The 21,377-nt window shown below is 32.0% G+C and overlaps 12 protein-coding genes and 1 further gene across 12 annotated transcripts in view, besides 2 other annotated features; 7 read left to right on the forward strand and 6 right to left on the reverse strand.

Moving 5' to 3' along the window:
* HDA1 overlaps positions 1-1,047 on the reverse strand; it is a gene marked incomplete at both ends in the record, with an annotated part of 2,338 nt that extends 1,291 nt beyond the window's left edge. Inside the window, one exon of the mRNA XM_001644540.1 lies at positions 1-1,047. Within this exon, the coding sequence (XP_001644590.1) occupies positions 1-1,047 (1,047 nt within the window).
* A 520-nt stretch (positions 1,048-1,567) lies between these two features.
* On the forward strand, positions 1,568-3,058 carry RCM1 (rRNA (cytosine-C5-)-methyltransferase RCM1; the record flags this gene model as incomplete). Its single annotated transcript, XM_001644541.1, has 1 exon — positions 1,568-3,058. One exon carries the CDS (start codon positions 1,568-1,570, stop codon positions 3,056-3,058), a length of 1,491 nt encoding a protein of 496 aa, XP_001644591.1.
* Positions 3,059-3,171: 113 nt separating this feature from the next.
* On the reverse strand, positions 3,172-4,284 carry LYS12 (homoisocitrate dehydrogenase; the record flags this gene model as incomplete). Its single annotated transcript, XM_001644542.1, has 1 exon — positions 3,172-4,284. One exon carries the CDS (start codon positions 4,282-4,284, stop codon positions 3,172-3,174), a length of 1,113 nt encoding a protein of 370 aa, XP_001644592.1.
* Positions 4,285-4,991: 707 nt separating this feature from the next.
* RSM25 (mitochondrial 37S ribosomal protein mS23) lies at positions 4,992-5,777 on the reverse strand (the record flags this gene model as incomplete). The annotated part of the gene is made up of 1 exon (XM_001644543.1): positions 4,992-5,777. The coding sequence occupies one exon, from the start codon at positions 5,775-5,777 to the stop codon at positions 4,992-4,994; it is 786 nt and encodes a 261-aa protein (XP_001644593.1).
* Positions 5,778-6,590: 813 nt separating this feature from the next.
* Positions 6,591-6,809, forward strand: KSH1 (Ksh1p; the record flags this gene model as incomplete). The annotated part of the gene is made up of 1 exon (XM_001644544.1): positions 6,591-6,809. One exon carries the CDS (start codon positions 6,591-6,593, stop codon positions 6,807-6,809), a length of 219 nt encoding a protein of 72 aa, XP_001644594.1.
* Positions 6,810-7,792: 983 nt separating this feature from the next.
* ICE2 (Ice2p) lies at positions 7,793-9,265 on the forward strand (the record flags this gene model as incomplete). The annotated part of the gene is made up of 1 exon (XM_001644545.1): positions 7,793-9,265. One exon carries the CDS (start codon positions 7,793-7,795, stop codon positions 9,263-9,265), a length of 1,473 nt encoding a protein of 490 aa, XP_001644595.1.
* A 1,577-nt stretch (positions 9,266-10,842) lies between these two features.
* Positions 10,843-11,829, forward strand: SSN8 (cyclin-dependent protein serine/threonine kinase regulator SSN8; the record flags this gene model as incomplete). The annotated part of the gene is made up of 1 exon (XM_001644546.1): positions 10,843-11,829. The coding sequence occupies one exon, from the start codon at positions 10,843-10,845 to the stop codon at positions 11,827-11,829; it is 987 nt and encodes a 328-aa protein (XP_001644596.1).
* A 95-nt stretch (positions 11,830-11,924) lies between these two features.
* On the reverse strand, positions 11,925-13,337 carry AVT7 (Avt7p; the record flags this gene model as incomplete). The annotated part of the gene is made up of 1 exon (XM_001644547.1): positions 11,925-13,337. The coding sequence occupies one exon, from the start codon at positions 13,335-13,337 to the stop codon at positions 11,925-11,927; it is 1,413 nt and encodes a 470-aa protein (XP_001644597.1).
* A 387-nt stretch (positions 13,338-13,724) lies between these two features.
* Positions 13,725-14,567, forward strand: SIW14 (putative tyrosine protein phosphatase SIW14; the record flags this gene model as incomplete). Its single annotated transcript, XM_001644548.1, has 1 exon — positions 13,725-14,567. One exon carries the CDS (start codon positions 13,725-13,727, stop codon positions 14,565-14,567), a length of 843 nt encoding a protein of 280 aa, XP_001644598.1.
* A 202-nt stretch (positions 14,568-14,769) lies between these two features.
* HHT2 (histone H3) lies at positions 14,770-15,180 on the reverse strand (the record flags this gene model as incomplete). Its single annotated transcript, XM_001644549.1, has 1 exon — positions 14,770-15,180. The coding sequence occupies one exon, from the start codon at positions 15,178-15,180 to the stop codon at positions 14,770-14,772; it is 411 nt and encodes a 136-aa protein (XP_001644599.1).
* A 1,229-nt stretch (positions 15,181-16,409) lies between these two features.
* On the forward strand, positions 16,410-16,721 carry HHF2 (histone H4; the record flags this gene model as incomplete). The annotated part of the gene is made up of 1 exon (XM_001644550.1): positions 16,410-16,721. One exon carries the CDS (start codon positions 16,410-16,412, stop codon positions 16,719-16,721), a length of 312 nt encoding a protein of 103 aa, XP_001644600.1.
* A 237-nt stretch (positions 16,722-16,958) lies between these two features.
* Positions 16,959-18,113: a sequence feature (similar to hypothetical protein; correction of possible frameshift sequencing error~similar to Saccharomyces cerevisiae KTR7 (YIL085C) and KTR5 (YNL029C)).
* Positions 16,959-18,501, reverse strand: Kpol_1003p48 (the record flags this gene model as incomplete).
* Positions 18,115-18,501: a sequence feature (similar to hypothetical protein; correction of possible frameshift sequencing error~similar to Saccharomyces cerevisiae KTR7 (YIL085C) and KTR5 (YNL029C)).
* Positions 18,502-19,036: 535 nt separating this feature from the next.
* Positions 19,037-20,296, forward strand: TRM12 (tRNA(Phe) (4-demethylwyosine(37)-C(7)) aminocarboxypropyltransferase; the record flags this gene model as incomplete). Its single annotated transcript, XM_001644551.1, has 1 exon — positions 19,037-20,296. One exon carries the CDS (start codon positions 19,037-19,039, stop codon positions 20,294-20,296), a length of 1,260 nt encoding a protein of 419 aa, XP_001644601.1.
* Positions 20,297-21,377: the final 1,081 nt, after the last annotated feature.

Here is a 21,377-nt window from a genome sequence, read left to right on the forward strand (position 1 = left end):
ACCTGATGATACAATGACTAAATCTGGTCTGAATTCACGACCTAGGGGCATCACTACATGTTCAAATGCCCACATATATTCAGCATCACCGACCCCGCCAACTGGCCAAGTAATATTACAATTGAAACCTTCACCTTTACCTTCACCAACTTGATCATAGCGACCATGGATTGTACCTGGGTAAAAAGCGGTAGATTCATATCTATGCAAAGAGATATATAAGACGTTTTCATCTTCATAAAAGGCCTTTTGAGTACCGTTACCATGATGAATATCCCAATCTAAAATTAAAATTTTTCTTACACTTTCAGGATATGTTCTTAATATGCTTCTTGCTGCTACACTTACATTGCTAAATAAACAAAATCCACCAGCTGCTTGTGGTTCAGCATGATGGCCTGGTGGTCTTACAATTGCTAATGAATTTTTAACTCTTCCCTCTACAACAGCTCTACAAGCCTCTATAACTCCACCACAGGATAGCTTTGCACTATAATATGAATCATTGTTGTAATAAACTGAATCAGCTTTCTCTGTAAGTTTAATCAATTCTTCACGAGATTGGGATTCAATATTTTCAATAAAATCTAAATGTTCTCTTGTATGAACAGCCAAAATTTCTTCTTCAGTGGCCGTTCTAACTGGAATCTTCAACATAATATCACCAATATCATCCAATCCACTTAAATTTTCATCTTTAATCAAACCATTTTCAGCTAAAATTTTATATATTCTATAAACTCTTCTTGGATCTTCAGGATGTGGGTCAATATATTCAAAATTTGAAGTAAAAATTTTAGCATGATATCTCATTCTTACATCATAACACAAACCAGTTTTTAATGGAGTGTAATGTAATTTTGGCTGACGAATAGGTACAATGACTTGTCTTTTTGGCATTTTTTTAAAATGATCATTTTTAGAATTACCATTCATGATAGTTTCTTTACCACCATTAACTCCAGTCGCCATTTCTGGTTTGACATCTTCAGTAACTGTATCATGAAGTATACGTTTCAAACTGTGAGCACCTCCATTAAAACTCATCCTAAAAATAATATCAATGGTAGTAATCCATAAACTTAGATCTGATCACTAAAATAGATATAGATTTATACTAATTTATGGTCCCTTTTTAATTCCTATTTAATATTATGAATTTTTAATATTAAACGGTTCACACAGTTGTAGAAATTATTCAAATTCTGTAAATCACCTAAATTACAATATTTAAATATCTTTGTACAAATCCAAGTTAAACAAATCCGTTTATTCAATCAAGAAGTAGTGAAAGTTTCTTCTAAGATCTCTATTTCTCTTTTTATTTCAGTTCGAATTCGAAATTGTATTGGATTTCGTCTTTTTTCCTAATCTGTTGATGTAAAAATTAACATGATACAAGCGATGAGATGAGATCAGAAGAGATGAGGAATGAAACTTTTCATCTTTAAAAAGAAGAAGATCATATCAAAGTAAAGTTGTTGTTATTGTGATTTTGAAGTTAAATTGTTTTGGATGGTAGTGTCAAAGCAAGTGGGTTAACTTTTGATTTGTAGTTATTATTAGTATGGATTTCTATAGAGACTCTACCTGGGTACTCGAGTATCTAGAAAAGGAAAATGCTAAGGATAAGATTTCTGGTTCATTACAAGGTTTGGTTTTGAAAAGCTGTAAGAAATATAAAGTTAAATCCAATCCAAGACATGTATACGCTGCTGTTTCTTCATGTTGGAAAGTTAAGCCTTATTTGGAGAAGGTTATGAAACGTTCAGGGATATTAGATGATATCCCAAATAAGAAAGGTAAACCACAATTTGAAAGATTGACTTTACTTTTATTGTGCCATGATTTACTTTTATCGAAGAGTAAAAGAATTCAAATGGGTAAACATCCTATTAAGACTTACATTTTGAAATATAAGACCAGATTACATAGTGAATTAGTCAAATTAAAATTGAAATTAAAGGTTAGAGATTTATCTGAATTAATTGAAGATGAAAACTCTAATGATGATATAACTCCTGTAAGATGGATACGTATTAATCCAATTAGAGCTCAATATGATAAAGGTTTAGAACCCATTATGAATGAATTAAATAAAAAATTTCCTACTAGAGTCAACCATTGGTCTGATATTGTTCCAGGTACAATTTATCATGATGATTATATTCCAAATTTATTTGGTGTTCATACAAAGGATAAAATTACATCCCATGAACTATATAAAACTGGTAAAGTTATTATTCAAGATAGAGCTTCATGCTTCCCTGCTCATATTTTAAATCCTGGAAAGAATGATATTGTAATCGATGCGTGTGCAGCTCCTGGTAACAAAACTACTCATACGGCTTCATATATTCTTGGTGGTCCTAAGAAAGATCAAACTACTCAAATTTATGCATTTGAGAAAGATCCTGAAAGAGCTAAAATTTTACAACATATGATTAAGGTTGCTGGTTGTTCGAATACTATTCAAGTCAATGTAGGTGATTTTACCAAAATTGCTACTCCAGAAAAGTTTCGCAATGTAACAGGTTTTATTGTAGACCCAAGTTGTTCCGGTAGTGGTATTTTTGGACGTAAATATGTGGATTCAATTAATAAGAAGAAACAAGAGTCCAGTGGTGACAATGGTAACCAGGATGATGAAGATGCGGTGCCTGATGAACAAGAAGAAGAATTTGATTTGAAAAGGGACGATTTAAAGACACGGTTATCCAAGTTGGCCTCATTCCAATTTCAAGTAGTTAAACATGCTATGTCTTTCCCAAAAGCCAAAAAGATCGTTTACAGTACATGTTCTATCCATGCAGAAGAAAATGAAGGCGTTGTCATCGATTTGCTGTTAGATAAGAAAGTCCAAGAATGGGGTTGGAAGGTCGCTCCTAGATCAGAAGTCATTCCAACTTGGCCAAGAAGAGGATTCCAAGCTGAATTTAGTAAAGTATTTAGAGATGAAGATGAAAAATGTCAAGAATTAGCAGATGGATGCATAAGAGTTTTACCAAAAGAAGATGGTGGTATTGGATTTTTTGCTGTTTGCTTCGAAAGAAATTAGTTTCTGATAGAATTGTAATTGGAATTGGCATCACAACGTTTATTTAATATAATTAAATTTTTTATAAAAAAGTTATATTAGACAATAATTAATATATTGCATTTTTATTGAAATCATAGTTTTGATAGTATATCATCTGTAACTTCAGTAGTTGAAGAATCACCACCCAAATCTGGTGTCTTGATTTTACCAGATCTAATATTTTCATCAACAGCATTTTGGATATCTTTTGCTGCTTCGTTGTAACCCAAAAATTGTAACATTAAAGCAGCTGATCTAATTGTTGCAACAGGATTAGAGATACCTTGGCCAGAAATATCAGGAGCAGAGCCATGGCATGGTTCACCGATAATAATATCTGGACCAACATTAGCACTAGGAACTACACCTAACGAACCTACTAATGCGGCTGCACCGTCTGATAAAATATCACCATACAGATTTGGGGCAACAACTACATCAAAGCACTCAGGTTCTCTGAATATCCTATAAACCATAGAGTCTACAATTTGTTCATTATAACTGACATTGCCATATAGATCCTTGTTCTTTTCATAGACATCTCTGCAGACTTCTCTAAAAAGACCATCTGATTGGGATAAGACGTTTGATTTATGGGTTACCGTTAATGTAGCTTTGCCTGTATTCTTTAAACGTTGCAAAGCAATATCTAAAGCAATCTTTGCAATTTTTCTTGTAGCTACTTCTGAAATTCTTTTAGTAGCCTCAGCTACTTTAGTACCAGTAGCTTCATCAATATAGGTTCTCTCTTCTTTAATATACAAATCTTCTGTGTTTTCCCTCACAATAACCATATCTACTGGTCTGTCATTGGTTCCAGATACTGATTTAACAGGACGAATATTAGCATATAACCCCAATTGTTTTCTCAATGCAACGATTGGTGAAGAATAACCTTCAACTTTAGTAGTTGGGGATTGAACAGCACCAAATAAAGCACCCTGACATTGTTGCTTTAAAATCGAAACCGTTTCATCTGGTAAGGCCTTACCAGTATCTAAAAATGTTTGCCAACCAGCATGGAGATCAATGAACTTAAAATCAATACTATACTTATCACCAATAGTCTCTAATACTTTTTTACCAGCAGGGATAACCTCTTTACCAATACCATCTCCAGGGATTAAACCAATAGTTAGATTGGATCTTGCACCATTAACCACTGTACGACGAGCACATGCTCTATAGACACCATTTCTTAACATTGTCAAAACTTTAATAGAATATGCAATAAATTTGTAAAATTATAATTAATGATCTTTATGAAGTTCCAATGAGATGATTTAAACTTCAATTATATCTCAGCCTTATGTGATGACTTATCTTGTATAACTAGTTATTCCTCAAGTTTAAAAAAACTAACTTAAATTAATTAATGGAAGTAATAAATTAAAAACAGAACATAAATCAAATTAATATAAATTAATTGCTTGTTTATATACTTGTTCAATACTTTAGCAATGACTCTTGCAAAAGGGTATATTCTATTACTCTTGATGGATATTTTCTTAGTCACCTTAATCAAATATTTCCGGTGGAATTAAATTACTCTGGCAATAAGAGCACTCTTGATAATGAAATTGTACCGTTTGAAACAATAACATAGTCATCAATTGAGATAAGATAAGTTGCAATGAAAACTATAATAGGTTGTGCTTTCCATTTAATTAAATAATATTTTATTTACAGATAATTTGTCTACATACAGATAAAATCTATATTTGTATGTATATATATAAGAATTTTGAATTTAAAAAAACACTTGATCGGGAGAATATTGAATGATGGTTTAGATCAGACTATGTGTATGCCAATGAGGTATGCGTCATTAAAGTAGGGTTCCCGTATTCGTAATGATACTATTAAAGTTGTAATATAAATTTTGATGCTATTAAATAATTTCTTGTAGAAATCATAATTTAATTTCTTCAACATCTTCCTCAATATCGTCGTTCTTTTTAGGATCTTTTTCATCTGTAGCCCATGATTCCGATGGGTTAATACGTCTTGCTGCCATAATTTCAGTTTGTATAATAGCTTTCCTTTTCCATGTGTCAATAACCTTTTGTTCCTTTTGAATACCATATTCAATGGCAGATGGGCCAAATACTGAACCGAACATTTCTGCTTCTTCTTGAGCTACTTGTTCCTCGATGTGCTGTTGCATTCTCAAACGATAAAACTCATATCTAGCCATGTCGTAAGCCAGAACCAAAGATGGAGCTTCTTTATTCTTCATTAGATACAAGGTTCTTTGAACGACACTTTCACCATCCAATGGTTTACCGATCTGCTGCATGTGAGACCAATCATACTTTTCATCACCATTATTTTCAATCAAAATCTTTGGTCTGGATAGTTCCCAAGGATGTTGCTTATAAAAGATTTCTCTCAATTGATCTTCTATATAAGTCAATTTTGAAGCTGAGTACAGTTGTTTACTAGCATTTGATCTGTCTTTTGCAGTGTACCTAGTTTTAAACATACCATTATTACCAGCTGATGAATCCAGACTATGCAGCTGTCCATTGATCCTATCATTAGAAGGATTGGTTAATTTAGGGACTCGTTCAAATTTTTTCAGAGGTGGAACTGAAGCAACAACGTTATACCAGGCAGGTTGTTTAGTCAATAGCCCAGCTCTCAAATACGCAGAGGTGCGTTCCAGCACATTCACAGCATTCTTCTGAATCTTCATTGTAGTTACGTAGCCACTAGTCCACTGGTTCCTGTTGTAAATAGGTACTCATCAATAACAGAATCTAGCCAGTATATATAGCATTAATTTCAACCTCTCACTCTTTTTTTATATATAGAGATATATAAAAAATCAACCAAACCAGACCAGACCGTCTGAAACTTTTCAGTTTTTCTAAAATGTTAACTATGTCACGTTTACAATGATTAATATCACGTGAGCCACACGTGATAACAAGTGTGGTTGTTATTGTTTACTGAAAAGCGGGTAACCAGTGATGGATTGAGACTGACAGTCTCAGAGAGATGAAGAAGAAGAAGACAAGTAATAGGAACACTTATAACCACCCCCACCCCATTGATGTGTATCCAATAGTTCTCTATACAAGAATTGGGTAAGACATTCTTAAAAACCAAATAATTAATCAGTACATAAGTGTTACCCTGATACAGATCACGTGTTTCACTCTATTTTTATATCGTTCTCCTTCTCCTCACGTGATCGCTCATAGTTAATTTTTACACTAAATTTCAATTCAAATCGAATCGAATCGAATTCACCAAAGAACATTTTAACGAAACAGCTCAGACTACAAATAAGTAACAGATAATAAACGTTTGATCCAAGTTGAGTTGTTATAAGTTTATTAGAGCGTATCGATCAGTGGTTATTGTGGTATTAACGTTTTTAGATAAGCCTCTGAAACTTCCAATTGTAATATTCAATTTAAGTGAATTATTCTAATTTTTATATTTTTGCTAATATAGGGTTATTTTAAGAAGATATCAACAGCAATATCAATATCACTATACCATGTCTGCTTTGTTTAATTTCACTTCGTTGTTACAAGTTATATTGCTTCTGATATGTTCCAGCACGTACATCCATTCCCAATGGCCTTCATTTTTGGATCGTTACAAAGATCAAAGTGTACTAGGTGCATTTTGGAAATTGGCTCGTATTGGTGAAAGGGCTTCACCATACGTTAGTCTAGCTTGTATCATCATGGCTGTCAACCAATTCAACAGCTGATGTGCTTTCCACAAACCACAAAATTATTGTTGTTTTAAAAAATATATAATCAACATCATTTATCGCATCTACAGAATTTTTCATCAAGTTTTATTTATTATTCTATACTTCAATATATATTAATAGTTCTATAACGTAATTTTTTTTTAATGGATAATATTATAGGATAAATCAGATATGATAGTCAAAGCTTGATGATTATGACTATGATCGTATTCTGCTAATGGATGACAATGATATTATTATTGATGAATTTCAGTTTTCTAGGTGACAGTAAATTTTCATCATCATTATCTAAATAATGAAAAAAAAACTGGGAAGACTTTAGAATAGCAAATACATAACTAGTTGCTATTTCAATTATAATCATACCAGTATCATCGCCACTAGTATCATGGTCATCTTCATCATCAAGTCTGTCATATATCTATCAATATATCTATTTAAATATACTATAAATAATAATAAGAATCACTAATAACGAGGTGGTGTTTTCTTATTGCCCAGTGTTTTTATTCATTATGACAAAAGAGAATATCTCAAATTGAGCTTCCAAGAGAAGGTTCAAAAGAATTGGTGATAACAAATATATAAAGATTGATTGTTTATTAGTTTAAAAATGGACTTGTTAATAGGTTCAGGAATAATTGGAACATATTTCCAAAGTTGGGTTATTGCTGTGGGATAGGTATTCTGCTGGAAAAGGTTAGGTTTTGCAGGTCTTTTTGGTTATATCTTTGTGGATTACTGTTTTATCAACTTCTAATATATATTATACTTTAATCCCAGTTGATTATTTTATTTTATTTTTATTTTTTATTTCTTAACGATTGGTTTAAATATTGATCTCACTTCATATTCATACTATTAAATTAATAATTATTGCCATCATATTGATTATTTAGGTTTTCTTTTTTTTAATACCTTCATTTTTTTTTTATTTTATTTTTCAATTGCAGATACATACAACATATACTTACATTATGAGAAGAGTATTGAAAAATCTGATACGAAGTGTACAAGTAGTGCTTGTCTGTTTTTACTTGTTGAATATAGTGACAACCATACCGATTTCTTTTAAGATTGGAGGATTGTACTGTGGTTTAACTTTTACCGTTACTTTATTTTATTTGTATTTTACTTCAACGACATTAAATATCATTGCAAGACGATGGGGCAGTAAACCTGCGATAATTATAACTTCATCTTTCTTTTACTTCCAAAACTTTATTATTCCATCTCTATTGCATTTATTTTTGAATGGTTTTGCTAACGAAGATTTAATAAAATCAATACGAAGTGGTATTCAGCCAAAGGAAACTTTCTTAGACTTATTGAGAGGCGACATCCCTGTATCTGTTAAAAACTGGTTACTTTTCTATTACTATTATAGTTATACAGTTAAACCATGGCAGGTAATTCTATCATACTCAACTCCTGTTTTCACGCTATTAGAAGGTTTTTTTACTATTTTAGGTATCCAGACTATAGGAGAGATGAATACTTGGCTGAAACACGAAAGAAATTCAAATATTTGGATTATTTCTTCTCTATTAACTTCTGGTGGTTTGATAACTGGCTCTCTTTACTATTTATACAGAATTTATGCAACTCCAATTTGGAATCTTTCAGTAGGTGCTGCAACTTTGCTGGGATTTACGCTTTCTTTAGTCGGTAGTTTGGGTATTTACGGTATTGTAAGCCATAATGGTTCTGTCATTGAAAGTTCTTTATTCTTTGCTTACATTGTCCGTTGTATTTATGAAATTGCACCTGAATTGGCTACAACCGCCACAGAAGAATTTCTGGAAGGTATTAAAGAGGTATGGCAAAGTCATCATGCCAATTTGAATGTAGCAGATGGTTTCATTTCATATTTTTATGATTCTTTCCATATGCAAGCTCATAAATTTTGGACTCTTTTCACTTCAAGAACTCCATACTATGGGTATTTACATAATTACTGTATGGATTATCCATCATTAGTAATGATCAGGAGTAATTTTTATCCTATATGGGAAACCTTAAAAACATTGACCTTCAGCGTACCTACTTCAATTAGTGAATTATTTCATTTGACGGTAAGAATGGCTATCGATTCTGTATCGCCAGCAATAATAATAAATTTATGTTTTAGGTTAATGATTTTCTATTCAGCAACTAGAATTATTCCTGCTATTCAAAAGAGAACAAGATCAGAAACAAGGAAAATACGAGGCATTATGAAAGCTTTATATTGGTATAGTCCTTGCATTTTGATTGCTATGTATACACATTTAATTTTGCAATATTCTGGTGAGTTGAAAAAAGATTTATGCTTATGGGGATGCGATTCAACTTGGTTTGGTGAAGATCAAGAACGTATTAATGTTGATGCATGGAGTTTTTGGAATTGGTGTAATATATTTTGGACTATAATAATATATGGTAGTGAATTAATAGGAGGCAAGAAATAGTTTAACTTTTAAATCACTTATCGATGGTTACAATAAGAAACTTCTTTTAATTTTATAATATACCCCCAATTTCCATCGAATCATACTCAACTTAAATATACCGTATTTAAATAACTGATACAATTGTGCATATAAATATACAAGATAATTTTAATTTAATTTTAATTTACTCTAAATATACAAGCATGAGAGAAAGGATGATTTAGGTAGAGAAAAGTTGAGAAGAAATGAAAAAAAATTCTAATTAGTCAGTTAATAAAATAGCAAGTCTCGTCCATGCCAAGTATTTTATGGCTCAGAGCTTGACTCTATGTTGCATTGGTATTTCATCATATTAAAAAAGATCAATTTTCTTCTTCTTTCTTTCCTTTTCCTCCCAGTATAAAATATCAAGACGATAATTCCAATCGGAAATGGTTCAACTTAACTAAGTTGGCATCACTTCCAACTGAATATGATTGTGTAGGAAAAATCATAATACGATATGCAGTCTGGTGTTTTTGACAACACTAAAGCACATGCTAAAACATAGCACTACTTCAAACTGTGTAAAGTAAAAAAATAGATGGGGGTGGATCCATGAGCTAAGAAAGTAAGCTCCATTGGGTTACCATGTAATGAAATAAATCCCATTAACAAGGCAATCGTCATAACTATCGTTTGAAATTGAAAAACCAATTTCAGTACCGAAAAAACTATTGATTTGTTACAAATCAATAGTCCAAAAAAATGAATAAATAAGAAAAGGTGACCTTTCCTCATCTATCACTTTTAATGAGTTGATTTAAAGAATTTAAAATTTTTAAATCTCATTACGTTTTCCGCATATGAACAGGTGGGAGACTTTCTACCCAAAGTTTAATTTTTAAATAAAGATATTGAGTAGCATATAAAATACCACTCCATTTGCAAACTTCGACTAGTGACGATTCTTCAGCCATGGATCATCCTCTCTACAATAGGAAGTGAAAATAAGTTAAATTAAAAATAGGAAAACTTAAATAATGTGATAAATTTTTATTTAACATTTAATGATTGTTCGACGAGTTTAAATACTTTTCCAAAATTTTATTAAATCGAATCAAAAAGAAAAATTTTTTTCTTCGATTCGGTTAAAGTTGATGTAAAAATTGACATGATTTCCATTTAGGGCAAATTCTCAAATTTTTATTTCGAAAAGTAGTGTCCGGTATTACCATGATATGCCGGACATGATTTGAATATTTTTCAATTTATTGGTCCTTAATAGTTATAGATAGGCAGTTTTTGAATTATTACCAGTATACTATGAAGGTTTAATTATAAAGAGTAACTATGATTTGAAGTTCATTCTCTCTTGATTTTAGGTTAGACCGAGTCTAATTAAGGTTTAAATTGTTGATATTAGTCAAAAGTTATCAAAAATATATAATTCTATTGTGAGATCAAGTACACTAGAAACTTACTTTAAAAATTTGACAAGTGCTTATATTTTGTACTGTTCGAGAACACTGCTGTTATATGTATATATAGAAATTTTATTATCGTTATTGTTGTTATATTAGTTGGTAGAGAATTATAATCTCGAGTGTTTTGACATGTCTGGGAGTTATTGGACTTCCACTCAGAGGCATCAATGGCAATACACTAAGGAATCATTGACTAAGGAAAGACAAAAGCTGTGGTTGATGGAATGTCAATTATTTCCACAAGGTTTGAATATTGTAATGGATTCAAAGCAAGGCTCTAATGGTTATCCTGTGACTAAAAATATCCCCATCACTCATAGAGACTTACATTATGATAAGGATTATAACTTGAGGATTTATTGCTATTTTTTAATAATGAAATTGGGGAGAAGGTTAAATATACGACAATGTGCGTTGGCTACAGCTCAAGTTTATCTTTCTAGGTTCTTAATTAAAGTTTCAGTAAGAGAAGTTAATTTATACTTATTAGTCACAACATGTGTTTATTTGGCTTGTAAAGTTGAAGAATGTCCTTTATATATAAGGTCATTAGTGAGTGAAGCAAGATCTTTGTGGCCTGAATTTGTCCCTCCTGACCCAACAAAGGTGACAGAATTTGAATTTTATTTCATTGAAGAACTGGAAAGTTATCTAATTGTACATCATCCTTATGATTCAATGGAGCAAATTATTAAAGCTTTAAAGTCTCCTCCATTTCAATTGATTCCTACTTCTGATGATATACAAACATGTTGGTCATTGATTAATGACAGTTACATAAGTGATGTACATTTGACTTATCCTCCTCATATTATTGCAATTGCATGCTTATTCATTACGTTTTGTATTAGAGGTAAACTTTCAAAAAATTCATTAGACACTACGAATTTAATTGATCCAAATGATAAAACTCAAATTATCTTCAATAAATTTATGGCCGAATCACTAGTTGATCTAGATGAAGTCATGGATACAGTTCAAGAATTAATCACTTTATATGATTATTGGGATAAATACCATGAACCTTGGATTAAATTTTTATTACATACTTTATACTTGAGGTCAGGTCAATTACAAACAGCACAATCCCCTGTTTCTTCGTCATCCGCAGCATAATAGTTCTATTGGTTAGATACCGATTGTAGTACTACATAAAATTAATGATATCATTTCTGCATTTGTATATGTGTATTTAGATATATTTACATTACCTAAGATGAATTAATGTCGATAAATATTAGATACAATGAAAAGAACATTACCGAAAAGCCAAATAATGCCAAGTAAAGGGAACATTTCTTGTAAAATTTATCACTATCACTGATCATTTGTCCAATTGCTAATGAATCAGATCCTATTAATTTGTAACCGAATATACCAGGCAAAATAAACGAAATGGAAGTACCGCCAGTAGCACCAACTATAGCTAATACATATGCAAAAGAAGTGACAGTTAAAGAAACTGAATACATCACTAATAGTAATAATAATGATATGGTATAAAATCTATGGTTAGGGAAAGGAGTTTCACACAAGACGTTATCCAACTCTTCGATTTCTGTTACTTCATTACTTAACAAGACATCGTCAACATTATCATCAGGCATTGAGCGGATATCATCATCATTAATTGTCAAACTAATTGGAGACAAATCAGATGTATTTGAACGGATATTTGGCGAAGTGTTTTCCTTGTTTGAACCATAATTAATTTGATAGAATATAACCATATTATTAACTGCGATTCTTAATGGATGGAATAATAATGGGAATGATAATACAATCATGCTTCCTAAACAAAATTTACCAATATAACACCATTTTGAATCAGGATCATAATTCAACATTATATTCCCTAGAGTATTACTACCAAATGTTAAATAACCTGAAATTCCTACTAATAGAAAAAGAAAAGTGGAAATACCTATCGATCTATTAATCACCTTGGTAATATTCCTTATAGAATTATTTTCTAGTTCATTAATTATTGAGAACAAATTCATTGCGCCAGTAAATGCGAATATAATGATACTAAAAGTTGAACATAGTCCAGTCCAATCATAAACTGAAAACCAATTAACGTCACCCCTAGTTTCAAGATAATTATCTGTCAAAAACACGTTATTGATATAAATAACTATCACCAAGATAGTCAAGTATGCCAAAGCAAATAAACCTAATATGCTTGAATATCTCAAACTATTTAAATTTTTCAATAGACATAAGGGGATGATTATAATACCTGATCCGATGATCCAATAATGACGAGGTCCGCCAAAGACAGCAGGGAATAGATCTCCAATAAGAACTAGATATGAAAGACCAACACCAAAACATTGAACGAACATGGCTAAATCACTACAGGGGCATAAAGAGGGATTAGTCATCATACATAGGGTGAAAAATGATGAATTTCTTGGATTAATCATAGTTTTTGAACATTTTGCCAGTACAAAGAGACCAAACCCTGAAGCAATTGCTGCCAATACTGTCATTAAAATGCCTACTAGTACACCATCATTTCTAAATACATATGGGATAGCCAATAAACCAGCACCGACTATAGTTTTTGTTAGATTTATAGTAGAAGAATTAACAGTTGCAGTAGTAGTCTCCATCTGCATCTTCCTACAAAGTTTAGATAACGAACGAAAATCTCACTGACACACACACAGACACTCACCTTGAATATTATTCTAAATTCCCAATGTTTTCTAATGGATTGGTAACCTACTATTCACAAATCTTGAAAAATCTCATCTCTTTTCATTTAAAATTGAGAACCTTTAAAGCTTTTTTATTTAAAAATTTTGATATCGCTCCTAAAATTTAAAAGTTTGATATATCAAGAACTTGAAAGTGCTCAAGGTGAACAGCTGTTAAAGACATAAGGTTGATACATTAGTTTACTTTAGGTACCAATTAGGATCGGTTATTGTTTATTTGCTTGGTTACAGTGTGGTATTGGTTTTATAGAAGGAAATTTGGGGTGAAAATTTAAGGATGTTGAAATGGTTAAAATTAAGAGAGATTACAATATAGTTAACATTAATGATGATAATGATGCTGGTAATAGTAATGGTGATGGTGATGGTGATGAAATTGGGGATAGATTAAATATTGGGAATAGCGGATCTTCGATGAATTTGATGAAGCAAACTGATAATAATGATGTGGTTGATCCATGTAGGGTTATTGAAGATAATGATTTATATGCTACTGATGCCAAGAAAGTGCTGAGAAAGTTTCATGATAAGATGGTTTACGACGAAGATGTTGATGATATAATGGATGATAAAGAAAGAGCAATCAAAACAGAAGAGCTGTCGAAGATGATGGGTGATAAACATGAGATGGTTCCACCTGAGAATTTTAGTCATGTTGTTGGTGAAATATATCGCAGTAGTTTCCCTCGAATTGAGAACTTCCCATATTTACAGAATCAATTAAAATTGAAATCTATATTAGTGTTGATACCAGAAGAGTATCCTCCAGAGAATCTTGAATTTCTGGAGAAATCTGGAATTCGGTTGTATCAAGTTGGAATGAGCGGTAATAAGGAGCCGTTTGTTAACATCCCATCAGATTTATTAACAAAAGCTTTAGAAATTGTAATAAATCCAGAGAATCATCCAATATTAATACATTGCAATCGAGGGAAACATCGTACTGGATGTCTGATAGGATGTATTAGAAAATTACAGAATTGGTCATTAACAATGATATTTGATGAATACCGTCGCTTTGCATTTCCAAAGGCTCGTGCCTTAGATCAACAATTTATTGAACTTTACGATGATATATATATCAAGAAAGTAGCAGAAAAAAATACATGGTTACCATTACAATGGTAACCTCACATTACACTTTGATTATTAGTTATTCATTTTTTTTTTATTCTCGATAATATAAATGTACATATATTATGTAACAGAAAAAAACTATATAAAATTTATTTCTTTAGAAATCCCACCATTATTAAAATATTATACAAATAAAATGATTTTGAAAAAATACATTGAAGTTAGAAAATTAAACGTTGTATCGTAAAATTTCTTATGATCTTTCACCTCTCAATCTTCTAGCCAACTTGATATCTTTCTTTTGGATAGTAACACGCTTGGCGTGGATAGCAGCCAAGTTAGTGTCTTCGAATAGAGAGACTAAGTAAGCTTCGACGGATTCTTGCAAAGCACCGATAGCAGAAGATTGGAATCTCAAGTCGGTCTTGAAATCTTGAGCAATTTCTCTGACCAATCTTTGGAAAGGTAATTTTCTGATCAACAATTCAGTAGATTTTTGGAATCTTCTAATTTCTCTTAAAGCAACGGTACCTGGCTTATATCTGTGAGGCTTCTTGACACCACCGGTAGATGGAGCAGATTTTCTGGCAGCCTTGGAGGCCAATTGCTTTCTTGGTGCCTTACCACCAGTAGACTTTCTTGCTGTTTGCTTAGTTCTAGCCATTGTTATGTATGTGTGTTGACTATTTTTTTTGGTATTATTATTATATAGAATACAAAAAACAAAAATATAAAGAGATGAAAGATTGTAAAACGAAATATATATCAAGAGAGGGAAGATAAATGGGTCTTTATATATATTCTAAATCCATTCTAATTTGTATAAATCCATTATACTAAAACAACGAAACGTTATTTATTTTGGTTAGTGCACTGCTTAGATCAAAAAGATGAAAGTTGTCAATCATACGCACTATTATGTCAGAATAGATTAGATTACAATAGATTAGAATATATTAGGTTAGAGACTGAATGAGGTTAAGGTAAGGTAAGTTGAGTTGACAGTGACAGTTGACAGCAATGGATCATTCTGAATGTTTCGCACTTGGACTGCGAAAAAGTTTATTTTTTAATTTTTCGCAGCTCGCAGTTCGCGTTGTCGTCGACCCGACGCGTGTTTTATCATTTTTTTCAAATACGCTTTGGCTTGTGCCGGTGGTTTCACACTTGAGGGCACACAGGTGTGAAAATTTGGGAACACGCGTGTGGTTTTCCAAGTGGGATATTGGGAAATGGGAAATGGGATCTCATTTACCCATAGTTAACGGTCATTTTTACAAGATGGCAACTATATTTGAAATGTTCTCACTTTTAGATTGCTATTGTTGTGGTCTGGTAATTTCGCGTTTATTATGTAGTTGGCCGTTCTGATGTTTACGCCCTTGGGGGACCTCCCCTTCTTCCTACAACACAGCTTTGTTTGGTATTGATTTGCTCCAGTTAACTCTGTCTCAACGACAAGAGAGATAGTGCTAAACACGTCCACATACGCTGTAGTTGAAAATGTTATTGGAATCAATCTTTGGTTATGTTTATGTATGTATGTATGTATGTTTATTATGGTGAAATTATCAGAATGCTTTGGTTTCGTTTGTATATCTCTCTCTGCCTCCCTTATATGTATGTTCTCTCTGCTCTGGTTGTAGAAATTGGGATGGTAACCACATCGTTGGTGAGCCTTGGATAATCTTGGTCTTGTTTTGGTTTTCGTTTTGGTTTTGATCTTTCAAAATATATAAATAGAGATATCTTTCTGTTGTTATTGATAATCGCTGGCTTGCTGTTTTTGTCGTAATTCTATTCTATTTTATCCTTATTTTTTGTTGTTACATATTAAAAAGAACCAGGTTTGAAGAAACTTATATAACATAACACATCAACAACACAACAAATATGTCTGGTAGAGGTAAAGGTGGTAAAGGTTTGGGTAAAGGTGGTGCTAAGCGTCACAGAAAGATTCTAAGAGATAACATTCAAGGTATCACCAAGCCAGCTATTAGAAGATTGGCAAGAAGAGGTGGTGTCAAGCGTATCTCTGGTTTGATCTACGAAGAAGTCAGAGCTGTTTTGAAATCCTTCTTGGAATCCGTCATCAGAGATGCTGTCACTTACACTGAACACGCTAAGAGAAAGACCGTCACTTCTTTGGATGTCGTCTACGCTTTGAAGAGACAAGGTAGAACCTTATATGGTTTCGGTGGTTGATCTGTATTCCCATTTGTATTCATTACTACTCACTCATGCACGTTATCTAGTTTGTTTTTTTTTCTCATTCACAAAGTAAATAAAGGTTATTATTTTTTACATTTTCTTCTATAGGATTTGGGTTATATATTAAAAAAAGAAATTATGTTTTATTCAAATAAAATAAATAAAGATTATATTTTATAAAGTTTTATCTTTTTCATATTTTAATGTATTATGTCTTTAATTTCAGATACTTCAATTGGGACTGTTCATCATCATCTCTTGTCTATACTTGTCCATTAGTTCGTCACCATTGATCCTTTCTTGATTTCCTAGTTCAAACACGGATTCAAACCACTTGTACATACAATAGTACGAATAATCTTCAATATCTGCAGTGTTCGGACATCGACATCGACATCCATTACCATTCTCGATTCCTTTATCGTACCAATCTTTCATAAAATTACGTTCGAATCGATTTTTTTTAGAACTCTTATATTTTAGCTGTCCATCTTTGTAATTTCTTGGACAATGTTGTATTGCAGCGTGACGGTATCCAATGTCTCTGAAATAATGAATATCTTTGATATCTAAAGTCAATGCTAACCCTAACGAATGAACAGGTGCATCCCCCCATCTTTCTTGCCAAAATCCATTATGGCTTTCTAAATATTCAAAATACCTATCGTATACTTCATTGTCAAATACTTCAAGATTGGCAATTTCAAAATTACTCCAAAAATGACATAAATTATATTCTTCATTGCCATACTTGTCTTCAAAATTAGGAATCTTTGACATTGCACGATCCAATAAATTAACTATACCATCTTCGTCATTCCAATCCTCATTATCAAACATTTTCTCAATGGCGAGTTCTTCTTTTAATTTCAATTCGATGTCCTCTCCTGAATTTACAAAATCTGACACCTCTTTATTAGAACTTGATATAATGTTGTAATCGAATGTAAACAATTTCCATAAACTGCCAACTTGAATATTGGACTCTCTAACGAAAGATTTGGTATATCTGAATAGGCTTGGTATTGTATAAAATAAGTCAGGTATCAAAATAGTGAACCCATATTTTTTATTCTTTTGTGACATCTCATAGAATGGATCATAAGTAAGATCGCAATAAAAGGTTACATCAGGTTCTAAACGCCAATACCACTCATATTGTCTTACTAATTCATTCTTATAGAAAAACCCTGAATAAAACCGACACATCTTATGATATGATTCAGAGTCACCATATAATATTCCGCGATCACTTTGGCTAAGGATTGCTTGTTTGAAAAATTCAGTAAATCTGATGTGGTTGGGAAACTCCCATTCAGATTCACCAAGTAATCCAAACTGTACGAAGTCAGACACTGCATCTTGTACCCTCTGTTTAAAATCTTCAATGGAAGGTTTGTCCTTTAAATAAAACATATGGAATAACTGACCATTGATTGAAATGTTCCTCGATATTACTAATAGTTTTAATAACATCTTCCAACTCCTCATTCCTAGCTAGCATCACAAATGTAGCATTCATTTTCTGATAATTTGGATTGTTTATATAAGATTGTGTATCTACACAACCTCGGAAGAAGACTGAGTCGTTTTCTGTATCTAAGGTATCTTCTGAATAGGATATGAACGAACTGTCCTCTGTATTTAAAATTACAAGCAAACTAATCCCAAGGGTAATAAAAAATAGTGATAATTTACCTAAGTGTTCCTGATTGAATTCCCTTGAGCATCTCATAAATTTAACAAATATTGATCTCATCATGTTTGATAACATTAAATGGGATATTTAGCGAAGTTACTGGGTAATAAAAAAGGATTGAATCAAAGCTAATAGTCCCGTAATAATGTTATACTTTTCAATTCATCTAACTGCCAAAATGCTTAAAAGGCCAAGTTAAATTCTGTTATTTTATCGAATCGGATCTTAATCAATTCTTGAATAGAACCTTGAAGGCTATTGAATAATAAATAGCCAAATGTTTCAATTATAGCACGTACCAAATAAACTAGAAACTAATTGGACTTTACAGATTTCTAATACCTGCCTACTCGAAACGTAAAATGGAAGCAAATATAGCTGTTGTATCCTTATATTCTTGCTTTGGTAAACTTCAAAATATCACATCTTATTCTCTTCTCATCGACCTTTTTTTCATTTTGATTGATTTATGCCTATAAAAAATATCGAATCGAATCGAATCGAATCGATGCCTTCTAAAAAGTACCAGTTAAGACTGATCAAAGATATAGATGTATAAGCATCAAGCAACCTGAAATTGATTGGATTAGAAGGTAATTGTTGATTTATAATGCCTGTTGAAATTTTGTTGAATGACTCTAGGGATATTAAAAGAGTGAAAACCGGATTGGAAGCTATCGATGCGTTTGTCAAGCCAATAACTAAAGAAGATGGTTTCACAATTGTCAAAACATCATTGAACGATATTGGACACCCTTTTTTAAAGCAATATCAAGATAGACTAAGAATGTATGATTCTGTCGAAGGTGTTATGGCAGGATGTAATGAAAGTGGCTTGGCAAAATTCGTAAGAGCATCGTTACAGGAATATGAATTGTTGAATATTGAAGAATTGATGGGGACAATGCCAGAAAAGTACACCATCTATGAACCTCTGTTGCTATTTAACAATTCAACACATCGTTCATTTGTAAGTGGTCCATGGAAGGAATTCTTTTCTGGAATAGATAAGAAGGATAAAGACAAGTTTTTTAAAGAAATGCTTTTAAAAGTATTTCCTAGTCACAATCTAAGCCATGTGGCCATTAACATGCCAATTATAGAAAGTGATATATTAAGAAGACCTTTTAATATTTTGCCATTATATAATGAACTTATTGATTCATCTATTGATATTGAAAATTCTTCTTTATGGGATTCACCCACACAAGAGGAATTGGATAAAACTCTATGGTGTCATGTAATTCAAAATGGTGTTCACCAATATTGGGCACCTATGTTTACTATGTTTAGTCGTGGTAATATCAAGGAAAAGAAGAGGATTTTAGATACATTTCAAGATATTGAAGGTAACGATATAGTTGATCTTTATGCAGGTATTGGATACTTTACATTGAGTTATCTTAAAAGAGGAGCACGCAATATATTTTGTTTTGAATTGAATCCATGGAGTGTAGAAGGATTGAATAAAGGTTTACAAAAAAACAAATTCACTGGTAAAGCCCACGTCTATTGTGAAAGTAATGAAATGAGCTATACCAGGTTAAAAGAAACCGGTATGAAAGATTTAAGAATCCGCCATATTAATCTAGGATTATTACCGACAAGTAAACCAAGTTGGCCATTAGCATTACAACTAATCGCAATGGATGAAAACAATAAAATGCTAACACCAGTTTGTACATTACACATTCATGAAAATATCCATATCAATTCAATTGAAGATGGTTCATTTATCAAAGAGGCTTTACAAGAGCTTAAGACAATTAAACCTGAATATAATTACAAAAGCAAGCATCTTGAAAAAATCAAGACCTTTGCACCAGACGTTTGGCATGTATGTTTAGACGTTGATGTAATCACACAATGATAATCATCGATAAATAAATTTAAATTGGCCTCAAAATATCGGCTTGGTTCAATTGATTCAATTGATTCAAATACCAAGTCTTCAAAATATTAGCCATCGAACTAATAGCAGATTATAATACCTGTAAAGACAATGATAATAATAACAATAATAGCGTACCTCAACCCAACTCCTACGAAATAAAACTAACAACTCTAATTGTCTAAATTTCAAATATTCAAGTAGGCTAAGCTTACCAAGCGGTCGGTCGTTGTTACGTTTGATATTTTTTTTTTTTCTTTTGCTTTTGCAATATGCTAGCTAACAGTAACGTAGTTATCGAAAGAGGCTTTCTTTCTAACGTTAAGTTTCAAGAAGGACTGGACTCTTAGCCAACACTACTGAATATTTATCGATGGTGATAGTCGGCGAAACAAAGAGCTTTCTTGGTGTCCAAGAATTATAATGTGTGTTTTTTTTTTAACTCCCCAAGGACCTGAGAGGTCGCTGCAATGAAAAGTAGTAATTCGAACGGATTACAAGCAGTTGTTAAGATTTCAATAACCAAGCTTGATGAATACTGATTAACAAATCACTCCAAGAAACAAGTTCTTGTATAACTCAATACAATCCCAATTGAATTAATAAATTACCCAAGAGATTAATAACTGAAAATGCTAGCTCAGATGTGTAGACTGTTTAACAGCAAATGGTTGCTTACTGAAATCTTTCAGAGTACAGAAATACACATATCTTCCTAACAGTCATGATATGGAATAACCTAAAGACCTCGAAGACTCAGCATAACTTGATGATAACACATACAAACTTGATCACATTAGCGTACGCATTTATATATATATATATATATATATATTTAACCACTTCCATTATTGCATTGCGCCTTCCTGTGATACAATATTCTAAAGTAATTTTTAAAATAATACAATTTATATATAGAAAGAAATCTTAAACTTAAATTAACATTGATCAGTTCCGATCAACATATTCTTGGACCAACATTAACAATATTAGAGCTCAATTAAGTTGACACCTTCCCTATATTATCGACTGCTGTTTCATCAAATTTGATATCATCGGT

Source organism: Vanderwaltozyma polyspora, genomic scaffold (genome assembly GCF_000150035.1).
Source record: "Vanderwaltozyma polyspora DSM 70294 KpolScaffold1003 genomic scaffold, whole genome shotgun sequence".
In the NCBI taxonomy this organism is placed as follows: Eukaryota; Fungi; Ascomycota; class Saccharomycetes; order Saccharomycetales; family Saccharomycetaceae; genus Vanderwaltozyma; species Vanderwaltozyma polyspora.